The sequence below is a fragment of the Marmota monax genome, unplaced genomic scaffold, assembly GCF_021218885.2.
Source record: "Marmota monax isolate L192 unplaced genomic scaffold, Marmota_monax_Labrador192_F-V1.1 WCK01_AAM20220418_F8-fsc00067, whole genome shotgun sequence".
NCBI lineage: Eukaryota > Metazoa > Chordata > Mammalia > Rodentia > Sciuridae > Marmota > Marmota monax.
This window is the reverse complement of record NW_026695065.1, coordinates 3,091,629-3,106,234: the sequence shown is the minus strand read 5'-3', so window position 1 is coordinate 3,106,234 and position 14,606 is coordinate 3,091,629. Positions and strand designations below refer to the sequence as shown.

Genomic DNA, 14,606 nt, shown 5'->3' with positions numbered 1-14,606 from the left:
ACACTGTCAGCTTATCAATAGTTTTCACAATCACTTGAATGCAAAATTTTATTTCTGCCCTCTATATTTAAAAAAATGTTCACCCATCTAAAACTAAAAGGATTTTAAAGTTAACATTAGTGCCTATACCAATACTTGCTATTTCTATTCAGGCTCCCGTAAAGTACACATAGGACAGGGTTGAAGAGACAACCATCTTACCATGCAGATAAACTCTAATTAACTGTTAAGAAAATAGCATTTGCCTAGCTTGTGTGAGGCACTGAGTCTTATCCTTAGCACCACATTAAAAAAAGATATATAAAATAAAGGCATTGTGTCCATCTACAACTAAAAAAATAAAATAAAATAAATAGGGTTGAGATTGGGGAATATTGCTTGGTGGTAGAATACTTGCCTATTATCTGTGAGGCCCAGGGTTCCCTCCCCAGTGTTGAAAAAAAGATAGACAGAAAAGAAGAAAAATAGACTTAGATCCCTGATTAGAGACAGCTGTGGTAGAGGGGAAAGAGCATTTAAATAAGTTGTAGTGGGCTTGGGCAAATTATTGAAGCTCCCTGAGATCCAGTTTGTTTGTTTTAAATCTATAAAATGGCTATGACATCAATAAGTTAGCTCATAATATTATAAGATTAAATAAATTCAATAGAAAAGATGACTTATCTACTTTATGCTGCACTTGGTCATTTTTGTACATTATCTCATTTAATCCTCAGTTACAATTATATTACTTGGACATCTTGAAATCACTGGAAAGATGAAAATCCTCAGGCTCGAAGAGGATAAAGACCATATAGCTAAAATCTGCAGCACTTGTAAAAAGATCACCATGTTTGGGGAAAAAAATTCTATCTGGCCAGCCATATCCTGCCACCATTTGCTTTCCAGTGTACCTAACAATATGCCTGGTACCTAGAGGACACTGATAATTTTTTCCTTGAATTAACCCTTCCCTTCTTTCTTTTATTTTACAATCCCATATTTCCCAAACTTAATTTAGCGCAGGCATCTGATGTATGTTCCCTAAATAATCTTAAGGTGTTAGTGCAGTTTTTTAAATAAGTGCTATGTCTATTTGAAATCAAATGCATTTTAAAATATGCTATATTGTACAGAATTAATAATTAATGTTTCAATTACTACATATAAATTGAATGGTTAAATTAGGAATCGCAATTTAGAAACAAAATAGTCCTCCAATTTCTTCTGTGTAAGCAAAAGCTACTAATCTTAAATGATTAAAGTGAAAACACATTGTACATGAATAAATGACTTCTCATGCCTTTTAGATATCTTCTAATCTATATTTGATAAATATTTCTTGGTATTTCCTATGTGTCTAATAAGGTTTAGAAATTCATAACTATAACAACTGCATTAAATAATAAATTAATTTAAAATTTACCTTTAGATTTGGTGATAAATGCCTATGACCTCTTCTGCCAAATTTGTCTTGTGGCTTACCAACTGCGGAGCATTAGACTCATATTATGTTTTAAATATTGCAAAGACAGAGTGAAAAGATGTGGTATGGCTCCTATCATACTATCTGAAGAAAGTTGAACTAAACACTTTTGAATAGCCACAATGTTCAGAGTTCTAGGAGTGGGAGCAGATGGAAAAAGAATGATCCTTCCTTCCTCCCTCCCTCCCTTCTTCCCTCCCCCCCCCTCCTATCTTCCCTTCCTTCCTGAGGTTTAAACTCAGGGCCATGTTACAAGGTCTGATTATGTTGCCAGGCTTCAAACATGTGATTTCATTTTTCATCCTTCTGAGTTGCTGGTATTATAGACAAATACCATGGTGTCTATTAAGAGATTTTGTTATCTATGCTATTTGCAATTTCCCTACTGACCTGGTGATAGGAAATTATGTCCCATGACATATATCTGTCAATAACAGTAGTTTCTCAAATTAACATGATGCTTGGTAACTTTATAAAACCCTAATATAAAGAATCATCTATAAGATTATCTACCTGAGATTAATGGAAGAGAATGAGTCTAGGAAGGGTCAAAAAAGGTTAGGAAAATCTACTTGACGGTTATAGATTTATGAAGCAGAGGAGAAATTTAATAGGAAAATGCGAAAAGCAGAAGGCCTACCTCAGGGTTTCAATTCAGGAAATCTATGAACTATAGCAACACCAGAATTTGGATATGATATATCAGAAAAGAAACTGAAAATCATTTAGAGTTAGCCATAGATCCTCACTTCACCACTTAGTAACTGCACTAAGTTCTATGAGATAAATTAACATTTGTAGGGTGCCTAGCACACTACCTGACATAAAATAGGTGTTTAATAAAGTTCAGTTCTTTTGTTGGATCTAGATATTATCATTTGTCAAATAACAGGGGCAGACTAGGTTACAACATGATCTCTAAGGTACCATTCCATCTCTAAAATAGAAGCAGATCACAGGTAAAACTATAAATTTCATTCAGATTTAAAGAAATACGATAGACCTAAGAATTTTATTGGTCATCATAATATAACCATAAGACTGGAAAGTATTTGAAATATACTTCAAGTTAAATAATTATCCAAATCCAAAACAAAAATTTGCTCCCATTTGAGAATATAATCTTCGTCTTCTCATTTTTTAAATTGGGAAAAGATTTAATCTCTATTAACTCAATTTTAGTTATATATATATATATATATATATATATATATATATATATATATATATTTATATATGTATATATGAATATACATATATAAAATTATATGTGTATGAATTATGTGCTTGTATTTTCTATGCATGTGTAACTATATGACATATGATGTATTGTATATATTCCTTATATATAACATTACATATGACATGTTTTACATATGTACTACATACTGTAATGTGTATTATATATATTAATATTATATGAATCTGTATGTAAATGGAGCCTATGTAGAGATCTTTCTGACTGTATGATTTCCTTGAACAAAGGGAAATTTTAGGGGGAATTTGATTATTTGATGTTTCTACCAAAGAAGAGAGAAAGGGTAAATTTTGGAGGGATGAAAATGTGAACTTTCAGGAATGGTGATGTGTACAAAGGCCAATATTAGGCATTACCAGGTAGAGGCAAACTAAGGTAAAGGTTGATTAAACTTAGAAAAATTTAGAGGGAATTCATAGTTCTAGTTATTTGCCTCTTATCAGCTCTTTTTCTTTTCCTGTTAGGCTTTTGATCTTTTTAGTAATAACACCCCCTTGCTGTCTCAGTTTCTTTTTTCACAAGGCTCAACCATTGTTGAATTAGCTATGCAAACTACATTTCTCTCAATATGAGATACATATATTTCTAAATTGCAGGTTATATTATATGGGTAGATAAAAACTCTATTCAGTGAATTTCTGCATTGTGATAAGTAGACAGACCACTGCTGAGAGAATGTGAGTGTGCAGATGGTTCTATTGAAGTACATTAGAAAGTGAGAGAGTACTAAGAAAAACTGATAAAAATGTATGATATGAAAGAATTTTCAGAGGCCTGTTTTCCAGAGTAAAAGAGATCACTTTATCCAGAAGGTGCTTAGGTGACTGTGCTTTTCTTCTATTGGGTTAATAGAGATTAGATAAAAATCAAGGTATCTGTCTCTATGTGAATATGGGATCATAAGTGTTCCCCAGAGAATAGGTAAGCCTGACCTAAAGTTTGTTTTCTTAATGTGTTGAGGACAAGGCTTCAACCTTTTGTATGTCCAGAATTTCTTATGCCCATATGTGGGAGTGAATCTGTGATTCTAGCACATTTCTATGTGCCACACTAACCTAAAAAAGAAAGGGAATGTTGACAAATCTCTCTTCAGAGTTTTCCCTTAGGATTTTATATCAGAAGGGATATGCTATTTTTCTCCATGAAACCAAAATAGACTGTAAAATTTTAACACACAAGCACAATGAAGTTGAGGTATGGAAAGAGTTAGGCAGATTTGGCATATAGTTATAGTAGTTGTTCAGCTATATTCACTTTAGATAGAATTATTCTAAAAAGTAAACACTGTAGGAAATACTTTTTGGCTCTATCAAAATCAAAAAGTAAACGGGTAAATTTTATGAATGATAACACTCCCACTGTCCTGATGGAAACATTTCAAAAATATGTAAAACATCACACAAACATAAGAAGGAAGTGTGTTCATTAGAAATTTAGCAATATGCTATTCTTGCTATTTTGCATGTTACTGAGTCCTTAGCTTCATCTTTATATTGAATATTACATTTTATTTCCTCTTTATAATGGTTATATGTCCCAACAGTGTATGCACTGAGAAAAACAGCCACTGACTTTAAGAATGTTAATGTCTGCTTTTATCTTATCTGGGTGGTATCCTCACTAATTACAATTTAAGAAACACTATTTGCCAAACCATGAAGGTGTTCATTCCTTTTACAAAAAGAGGTGAAGTGATAGATTTTGTAAAACATTAGGTACTATGAAAATGTTTTATACTAAAATTGATGCTCCAGCATCCTGATATAAGACTGTCAAGCAAAGACATGAAATATAAACTACAATAAAACTTCAATCTGGGCTAGGGTTGTGGCTCAGTTGTAGAGTGATTGCCTAGCATGTATTAGGCATTGGGTTTGAGTCTCAGCACCACATAAAACAATAAATATATAAAATAAAGTTTAAAAAACCCCAGTATCCCAGGATATTTCCTGTATATAATGTAGAAATACATTTTATCATAATGAGGATACAAGAAAAAGTCTAAACTAAAAAGAAGGTGGTTTATTTTCATCCCTTCTAGGAAGTGCTATATTTGCTTGCAACATGCATGTCAAGAAATGCATTCCTTAAAATTTTATATATATATATATATATATATATATATATATATATATATGTGTGTGTGTGTGTCTGTGTGTGTGTGACACACACATATGTATACATGTATATATGTATGTGTGTATATATATTTTCCCCTCAGTTTTGAGTAGAGATATGTGGTCTTTGAATAGAGATATTCTGGATTTCAAGATAATTCCACCATGTTGCGATGTGGGCACTATCTGTATTTGATGGTTTATGGTTTGCTCTCTGTTCCTCTTCCCACAGAATTGATAACTTTGATGGAATCATAGAGGGGAAAAGAGAAAATGATTTCTATTTGGGGTGACCATTTCATCTCAGTAATTCAATGACATAATTTATGTACACACAAACACATTCTAACAAGAGAAGTGTCAGTGTCTGTTTGGACAATTCACTATGGAAAATATTCCTCTATTGAGTACAATAACACTTTTTTCTTGTGATAGAACATACTAGCAATATATTTCTTTAAAGAAGCACTAGAGTGGTTGCTTTGCTAAAATGCCTAATAACAGAATATTGTTCTCATATCCCTATGTATGTGGAGTATATATAGATCAACAAAGGGTTTAAGTTTTTATTTGATATTTTTTGTTATAACTCATGAATAGGAAATGTAAAAAGAATCAAAATATCTGAAATCAGTGTTTAAATTTTTTTCTAGGAGTAGTTTCCAGAAACTACCATTTAAAGATTGTGTGAAAGAAAAAAAAAAGGTTGTATGGTCTACGCATTTACCTGAGGAAGATTAATTAACACATACAAATATGTGATTAATTCCAAGAAATTAGATGTGGAAGAAAAGAGTATCATCCCAGCTTCCTCTATTTTTGATTAAATAAATAAATAAATAATATACTCATTTTTTTATCTGGCATTTTTGTAATTAAAACTATTTGAAATTTCTTAAAACCAAAGCCTGAGTGCTTCCTCTGATATGCAGATGCTAATTCATAATAAGGGAGGGGAGCTATGGAACAATAGGGGTACTTTGGGTTAGGCAGAGGGGAGTGAAGGAAGGGGAGGGGGCATGGGGGTAGAAAGGATAGTAGAATTAATTGGTCATTATTAACCTACTTTACATATATGATTACATGAGCAGTGTGATTCTACATCATGTACAACTAGAAGAATTAGAAGTTATAGTCCATTTATGCATGATGTGTCAAAATGCATTATACTGTCACGTATAACTAATGTGAACAAAAAAAGTACTTGCATACTTGCCCTATCTGCACCATTACAATTCTACTTCACTGACCATAGCTTAGTTAATCCAGTTGTTCACAGAACAGTGTCTTAACTAAAGCAGGTACCCAATGTAATTTTGGTAAATTGTGACAATTTATGCATCAAAGTACAAGGTTTTGTCAGGGAGCAGAGGGAAGTGTGTTAAAAATATACAGTGCATGCAGTGGTGGAAATAGGATGAAAATGTAGACAGGCTAAGACTGCAAAGTCTCTTGAAATGTACACTAATTGAAGCTTTATTCTCTATGTAATGGAGAAAGACTCAAGACATATTCTGCCATAGACTTCATCTGATCATATGTATGTTTCAGAAAGAATACTTTGGATACTGTGTAAAAAATTGATTAGACAGATGAAAGTTCAAAGTAAGACAACCTGTTAGTTATAAAACAGGAAACTCATGATCAAATCTTCATAAAGGAAATGGCAAAGGGACAAATGTGGGAGGTATTTTAGAAGTAACATTAATAAGATTTAATTGCTACTTGAATATGACCGAGTATTGCTAATTGTAGTGTGATTACTGAAGCGGATTAGGTACTTGCCTGCTCATACCTAATGCATACTTTCCAGCTTATTTACTAGTGATATTCATGGACACACACACACCACCACCACCACCACCACCACCACACACTCTTAATTATTGTAACAAAATTTGAAGTTTTGTATTGTGCCATTTTAATGTGATTTTTAAAAATCTTAATCCATTATATTTGGAGATTTTTCAGCTCTGGAAAATGAAAGATTATTTTCTAACATAATTACAGTTAAATTCATTGTCAGGGGCTTTTTACACTAATAGCAACAAGGGGAGAACTGCTATTGTCCCATATTCTTACCCCAATAGACCCCAATTCTCCAAAATGTCTTCCTTTATCACAGTAAAAGATTGAGAAATGTTTTTCTACTCTTGTTTGAACTGATGGTTAACTGCATTATTTGTGATGTTTTACCAAATAACAACTTTTGATAAATGATAGTCCTTTTTACCAATATTCAAAGACTCTGAGAACAATACATGCACAAAACTAAAACTTTAGTAAATATAATTTACCACTATCTAATTGATTGATTTGGTTTGACTAAAAGGGATCAGTTACCTCACAATGTTGGTAAATAAGAATGCCAATGTATAAAGTTCAGTTTAATTCAGTTTAGATAATGAAGTACACTATGAAGAGTGTAGGATGTTACTGTATTTAAAATATTTTAGGATCCTGGAAGACTGTTAATAAAATTGTTAGCCTCTGCTGACAATGAGCACTTCAAAAAATATCAGAAGATGTGTTATTGCAATGCAGAAACAACTTTATTTATATATATTTCACTTAGTACAGATTACACACACTTTATGCACTGAAAGTACATCAAATTCAATCAGGTGTTAGTATCTACACGTATTCCAGTTGAAATATGCTCTATAATATTCATTCTAACATATTCATACAAAACCTGTTTACTTTTTTATTACAGCTACAAAGTACAAAGCAAAAAGAAAAATTTAAAAACGTTATGAATCCTCGTGTCTATTAAATTTTCACAGTTTTAACATACATAATTTTTCTTCAGCTGCCATTTTTAGATCTAACTGTTCAAACACAGAAATTACACTGAATTGTATGCATTGCCCAATCTGAAATCTGGACCTATCCTCATAAATATTCCTTTGATGTATGTCAATCCATAGTCCACACTTAGATAATCACAAAAACGAGTGTTTTAAAAGACACAGACAAACATATATGGAAATAGAGAATGATGGTAAATCCATATCAAAACCCCTTTATGAAAACATAAATTACACCAATAAAATTGTAGATGCATGAAACTGCCAATCTGACATTGTACAGAGCATGAACAGAGATCCACTTGACTCTTTTGTTTTTCATAGATATAAAATTAAAGTGTTAATGAAAAATGAAGGTGGCAGTGTTAATAGACATTTATGTTTATGTTTTGGCCATAACAACTGAGAAAAAGATACATATCGACAATGCAAATTTGTCTTTGTTTTGTGCAAAAGCAGAACTTGAACATTTAAGTAAAAAAAAGTAGATTGATCTTTTTTTCATATATATTCTAATATTAGAGGATTTTAGATCATTCATAAAACAGAAAACTTTATTAAGTACCGCTTATATATTAAAGCCAAATATCTTAATTGAAAGGAATAAAACACATGAGCACATATTTATAATGCATTGAGTATGACAGAAATCTTTACTAAATGACACAGAGAGAGTAAATAGGATCATATGAAGGATACAGGATGATTGTACTTTGGGAGTGAGGACAACAGTTTAAAGGAGCCAGTAGCACTGTGAATGTAGATTCATGATATTTTAAAAAATTGTTTTTAGGTTAAAGTTTATATCACTTTTTCCTGTTAGAAACTTTATAAGCACAAATAAACATGCAAATGTATGCTTATATAGGTACTAACACTTTTTGACCCCATTGTATTAGAAACTACTTAGCATATTAAAACACATTTTACCTAAAGAGCCACAATCAAATATATCAATTTATAAACATGAGCTTGATGTTGTTATCTTTCAATTCTCCAACCAAGGAAGATTTAATATTATATTCCTTTTCATTTCCATAATTTGTGTAAATTTTGAAATAAATGTGTATATGGCCTTATAAACAACAAATATTTATACATGTAAAGTGGAATTGTAGCACCATTTGAAACTTTCTTTTAAAATATTATCAATTATTCTATATTTGGAAATAATTATCATATCAAACTATTCTTTCTATGTAAAATAAAACTATTAAAATATAGTTCTGCAGTATTAAGGTCTGTATCATTATGAAGTTAAACAATTTCTTGAGTTGACAATATATCACCAGGCAGAGTGAAAATTACATTTTGCATCCAGATATTTTGGTATCATGTAGAAACATGATAGTTAACCTGGAGGAGAACTCAGCACCTTCTCTTGAATAACTGAATTTGTGTTAAAAAATCATAATTATTTAATCTGAACATCACAAATGATGTGCACAATTGTTTTTCAAAGAATGTTACTAGTACATAATTTTGAATGAGAAAATGATCAAATGTATATAAATAATGAAATATAGTTTCTAATTTAGGAGCTCATAAAGTAGTTTTCCAGGATCCATGAAATTCCATTTTTGTATGTTTGTTCCACCTTTAAATATGAGATTATGTTTGTGTTTACATGACAAAAGTGCAGGTCAAAATTATTTTAAAACTTTAATTACTTCAAGGTTGTGACCCTGAATATGTCTTTGAGCAGCATGTTTGATTTTCTGGAAATATTTTTGTGTAAGGGAATCAATCAATCAATTTTTTTCAATTACATTATTGAAATGATGATCTCTATCAATTTTGTAACTGATGTTAGATCAGACACAGATTTAAACAAGTAAATAAATATTAAAGTTTATTGTATAAATTTTGTAAATAATATTTTTCATCAGAATTTGAGATTTGTTTCCTTTTAACTACCATCAAGTAAAAGCAGTACTATTTAAAATTTTCTCTGAGTATCTAATGAAAACATTATTTTGTTATGTATTGGTTAAGCCAAGCTTTAAGAGAAAAAGAATGAGATGCTTTTAAAAGTCAACTGCATTTCAAAAACAATAACATCTTATGAAGTAAATCAATGAATAATTAACATATATAAGGCTAAATAATAAGGGACAAACATGAAAATATTTCTAGAAAATCAATTGAAATACTTCATTTTCGTTATGTCAATTTAAATATATTAAATCTAAAGAAATGTGATTGTTTCACTTGACAAAAGTTTTATTCCTAATTGCAGGGTACCAGTGTATTATGGATAATTTAATATAATTATACACTTTAAAAGGAACAGCTAAAACTATTTCAATTGAGAATATATAGAATACACAAGAGGTAAGAGTTGGTTATGAGAATTCTTTAAATAAATCAATTGGTTGTTAATGCTAAGGGAACTTTTAGTGGAAATGTAGATGCTATTTTTTAACCAAAAAAGTGCTTTCTCATGAAGACTTGATGTTTTCACTGAAAAGAGGTTAGTCTCATATGTATAGAGAGATTTGTAGAATGCCTGTGTACTACACCATTAACTAAACAACTGCTATTACATGTATTTACTCAATTACACATCTATAAAAATAAACAAAATTCATAATAAATAAGTCAATCTTTAAATCATGTAAAAATCCTGTATAATTTATAATATAAAACAAAGGTAATAATTCTGTAAACTTAAAATGCACCAATTCCAAAAGTTAAAGAATAATTCTGTAAACATAAAATGTACCACTTTCAAAAATTAAAGAGTTTTCAAACCAAATGATGAAATAAATTATAAAGAACTTACTGATATAGCTAGAAATAAAAAAAAAAATTGAAAATTCATCTATAATCTAACAACATTTTTTAAAAACTTATATGACAAGTATGTATTACATGTGCAATAAAAAAATGAAAGCCTATGGCTACTCTAGAATTTTAAAAGTCTACTCCTTTTTCTAAATATCACATTAAACCATGGATGTCATGTTTGAACACCCATAATGCATGAAAAAAACAAATTGTACATTAGTTCTTTTTAAAAAATCCACTAATTATATATAGCACACAATGCTATGTTATCACAGCACCTTTGAATATACTAGAAAACTAAATCTAAAGCAAAATATTTAAGTAAAAAAAAACCTAAGCTTCAAAATATCTTTAAAAAATATGTATACTGCACAAGAGCACCTATGTAAGCATTTATGAAGTGTGGCTTAAGTTCATAAAAGATTTCTTAGGATATGCTTGTCCTGTACTATTTTGGTTGATATCAGGTTTCACATTACATCTACTAGGCACATTATTATAAAACCTAGTTAAATAGTGAAAAGTGCAAGTGGTTAAATAGTAAAATGAGGCAGTAGTATTTTGTATTGAAATTAAAACCTTAGTAAATATTATCCAAAATAGTGAATTTAAAATCATCTTTTTAAAAATTAATCTGTTTTATGCATTTTTTAATATTTTTTAATTGTCAATGGACATTTATTTTACTTATTGATACATGGTGCTGAGAATCGAACCCAGTGCTTCACACATGCTAGGCACACACTCTGCCACTGAGCCACAATCCCAGCCCAGTTTTATGCATTTTTAATGATAAATGTGGATGAGTGCCAACAGAAAATAGAAGACATATAAACATTAATGTATTGAATTTAAATTGTTTTATAAATTTTAGACATCTATCCCTGAATACAACAATAATTTCAGAAATAAAATGGCTTAAATATCTTAGTTTTAGAAAATATTTTTTATTTAAACTAAAATAAGGCAAAGTATTTCACTATTTTCAAGTTATGAATTGTGAATTTTATCCAAAAGAAAATACTTTTTAGTGAGCTTTCAGGGCAGAAACTGCACAGTACATTGTAGCTTACTAATTAAATAGCATACTTATGATTCAGTAGAACAGGTTCACTAAAAGTTACTTTTATTTATTTATGATGATGAGTCTTAGATTTGCTATTCTTTATTTGTTGACTAAAATAAGAACCAGAGAGACTTTTAAGGACACTTAAACTGAGAATATTACACAAATCCATTAAGTTCAACACAAAGACTGGAAAATATCTGAGACAGTGTATGGCAGACATATAATAATTATGACAATTCAGTTGAATATACCACCAAATCAAATGCTAAGATGAAACTAAGTGTAGAGATATGTATTTTTTCCTATTTATCTTTTGTAGAAAACTGTTTCAATGCCTTCCATATTGTTCTCAGATGTAAATATTCCCTCAGACACAAGGAAAGGAGAGATCAAGGATAGTTCATAGTCATAAGTTGTATCTATTTCCATATATGATTCAATTTTAAATACTGGTAAATGTCAATTATCATTGGCTTATATGAGTAAATATTTTATCACAAAGATCTGGAAGGAAATAATTTTAGAAGATCTTTTCTCACAGAAGCTGCATTCTGTGAGATGGAGTCATAAATAAATTTTTAAAATAAATTTTCTATTTTCATCACCTGCAAAGACAACACTCATAAAACCATTGAGAGAGGTTTTAAAAAACTGCACATAAAAGTTTCAATATATTTTCACCTTTACACATACAAAGGAACAATTAGGAGTTATTCTCACTGTGGTCATAAAGGAATGATCACCAAAGTAGGAAAAAATTAGATACTCTTCCTTAACTCACAGAGTGTGTAGAAAAGAAGAGACCAGGGTAGTCATGACACATGCATTTAAAATGCATTTATTTAATAAGTGAATACATAAATGGTCATGAAGCCATGGTAGGATATTATGGGAGGCCTGTTCTTGGGCCTCATCAGGTTATTTACAATTAAATTGAGATATGGATTTTAGACACTCTCACTACTCGTATATCTTAGTATCTGCAGGGCACTGATATTAGGAATATACTAAGTTGGGTCAATTTTTTACATTTCTTAGAATGATTTGAATTAAACTGAAATATTTATCTAGAAGGAATGGGGTAGCACTATAAAGTTATTCTATGTGAGGAAGTTGTACAAGTGTAAGTTTTACTAGAAAGTATTTTTTTCTACATCAGTTGTTTATAGCATGTAATATAATACTGCACCTTACATGACATTTCTTATTACCATAACTAGTTCTACTCAAACTTGTTTTAATCAATAACATAATGTTTAAACAGCCAGATAGCAAAAACATATGTTCAATTAATTTGACGTCATTGGAGATACAGAAGATTCTGTATCAAGTCAATGGGAACATAAAATGTAGCAGAAACTTGTTTAGAATATTACCTATATATCACATATCCAAGAATTATACAATTTGAAATGCTAAATAGAGCATTAATGTCTTCTAAATATCTTTACATTGCAGAACACTTAAAATAATACACTACTTTTACTATACATACATAACAGAACATATCCTTCTCATATTTTTCAAGGACAAATGATACATAATCGAGAATTTGAATGAAAATTCAGGAAGCATGTTATGTCATGATTATAAGGGTCCTTTATACTCCCTTTATTTACTAAGAAGTTAAAGGTTTTTTTTTTTAAAAAAAAAAAACTGTTAGTAATGTTAGTAAGTCAAAAGCAATTTAAAGAACATACCATAAAATTGAAGCATGTCATTCTTCAATAAAATATAATGTATACCCAAATTGAGGCATTTATTCATTTGTGTAGGAAATGAGTTAACTGAAATACTGTATAAAGTGAGTGAAGTTTATCAAGCAAATTACTCAAAGCAATGTTACTTATTCAATATTTTCATGTCAGAAAAGTAAAAATCTAATGTCACTCTAGTGCATTATTTTTTGCTAGGTAGTTTCAAAATTAAGATATAATCATTTTTGAAATATCTAATTTCATGCTTGTTTCTACCCTCAGATGACTGTAGTTATGCTTCATAATACAAGAAATGTAAATGCATATCCCCCAAATACCAGGGAGTATAAAGAACCTTACATTCTCCTTTCAATAGAGAAAATATCAAGGACTTCTTTTTAAATATTTGTAGGAAAAGGAAACATAATGATAATAAAAATAATCTGTTTAATGGTTAAAGTAGTGGAGCTGTGTAATTATAATCAATAGGAAAACCCCAAAAGTTTATTTTTTATTATCCAACTTTTAAGCAGAGCGGTATGTAAATAAAATGGTTTTATTAGCAAAAAACATATTATATTAGTGTATATTTTGAAAACATTCTACCAGAAGTTTTCTGATTTGGTTGGTTTGTTTGCTGGTCTTAAAATAATCTCTTGCCCTGGACACCTTTCAGAGGGTAGCTTGGAGTGTTCACCATCACTCTCAAACTCCCGGAGGTATTTAAACTTTTCTGCAATCAGAGCAAGTAATTTCATGTTTCATGACTAATACATTACCCGTCAGTGTGTACACCAAAACAGAATTATATTATATCACAGTTGTTGACATTCAGAGCAAGCAAACAGAAAAACAGCATGATAGAACTCAGATACTGTAATGCATTGTTTCTTCCATAAATTTTAAATTTAAATTTCCAGATTACAGCTAAATAAAGCAAAGCAGAATCATTGCTGTGTTTACCAGGTTCCCAGTAACGTTTACTGAGACATTATTTTTTAAGGTAGTTTTGTTTTGCTTGCTGTTATAATGGGAAATCCAGATAACAAAATTAATAGTCTTAGTCTAATTTTGAAATCACAAATCACTAAATTTGGGGGGAAATGAATAGAATTATGTTATTGCTAGAAAGTTATATCTCACTGCAGATTTCAATAGTTGATGTCCTGGAATCAGTCTAGGACAAGAAAAATAACATGTTATCAAAATCAGATGGTTGTGTTCTAGGAATCTTATTTGCCAAGCATGCTACAAGGCTAAATTCACATACCAAAATATAGATGTACTTAATCAAAGTTACTGAACTTAACCATAGTGAATACTAATTCTATTTCAGGCCAATTCAGATTATTGTTATTATTTGAATTGATGTATCACATATCTACAGCATGATTTCATCC

The 14,606-nt window shown here is 30.2% G+C and overlaps 1 protein-coding gene across 6 annotated transcripts in view; it reads right to left on the bottom strand.

The window, feature by feature from the left end:
* The window catches only part of Pcdh11x (protocadherin 11 X-linked), a 718,824-nt gene that overhangs the window by 617,187 nt on the left and 87,031 nt on the right, over nt 1–14,606 (bottom strand). Inside the window, exon 6 of one of the 6 annotated variants that reach the window (XM_046427842.2) lies at nt 10,481–14,383. The exons of the other annotated variants lie outside the window; for them this stretch is intronic. Within the exon in view, the coding sequence (XP_046283798.2) occupies nt 14,339–14,383 (45 nt within the window). The 3' untranslated portion in view covers nt 10,481–14,338. Of the gene's footprint in view, nt 1–10,480; nt 14,384–14,606 lie in introns of those variants that run through there. 6 annotated transcript variants of the gene reach the window in all.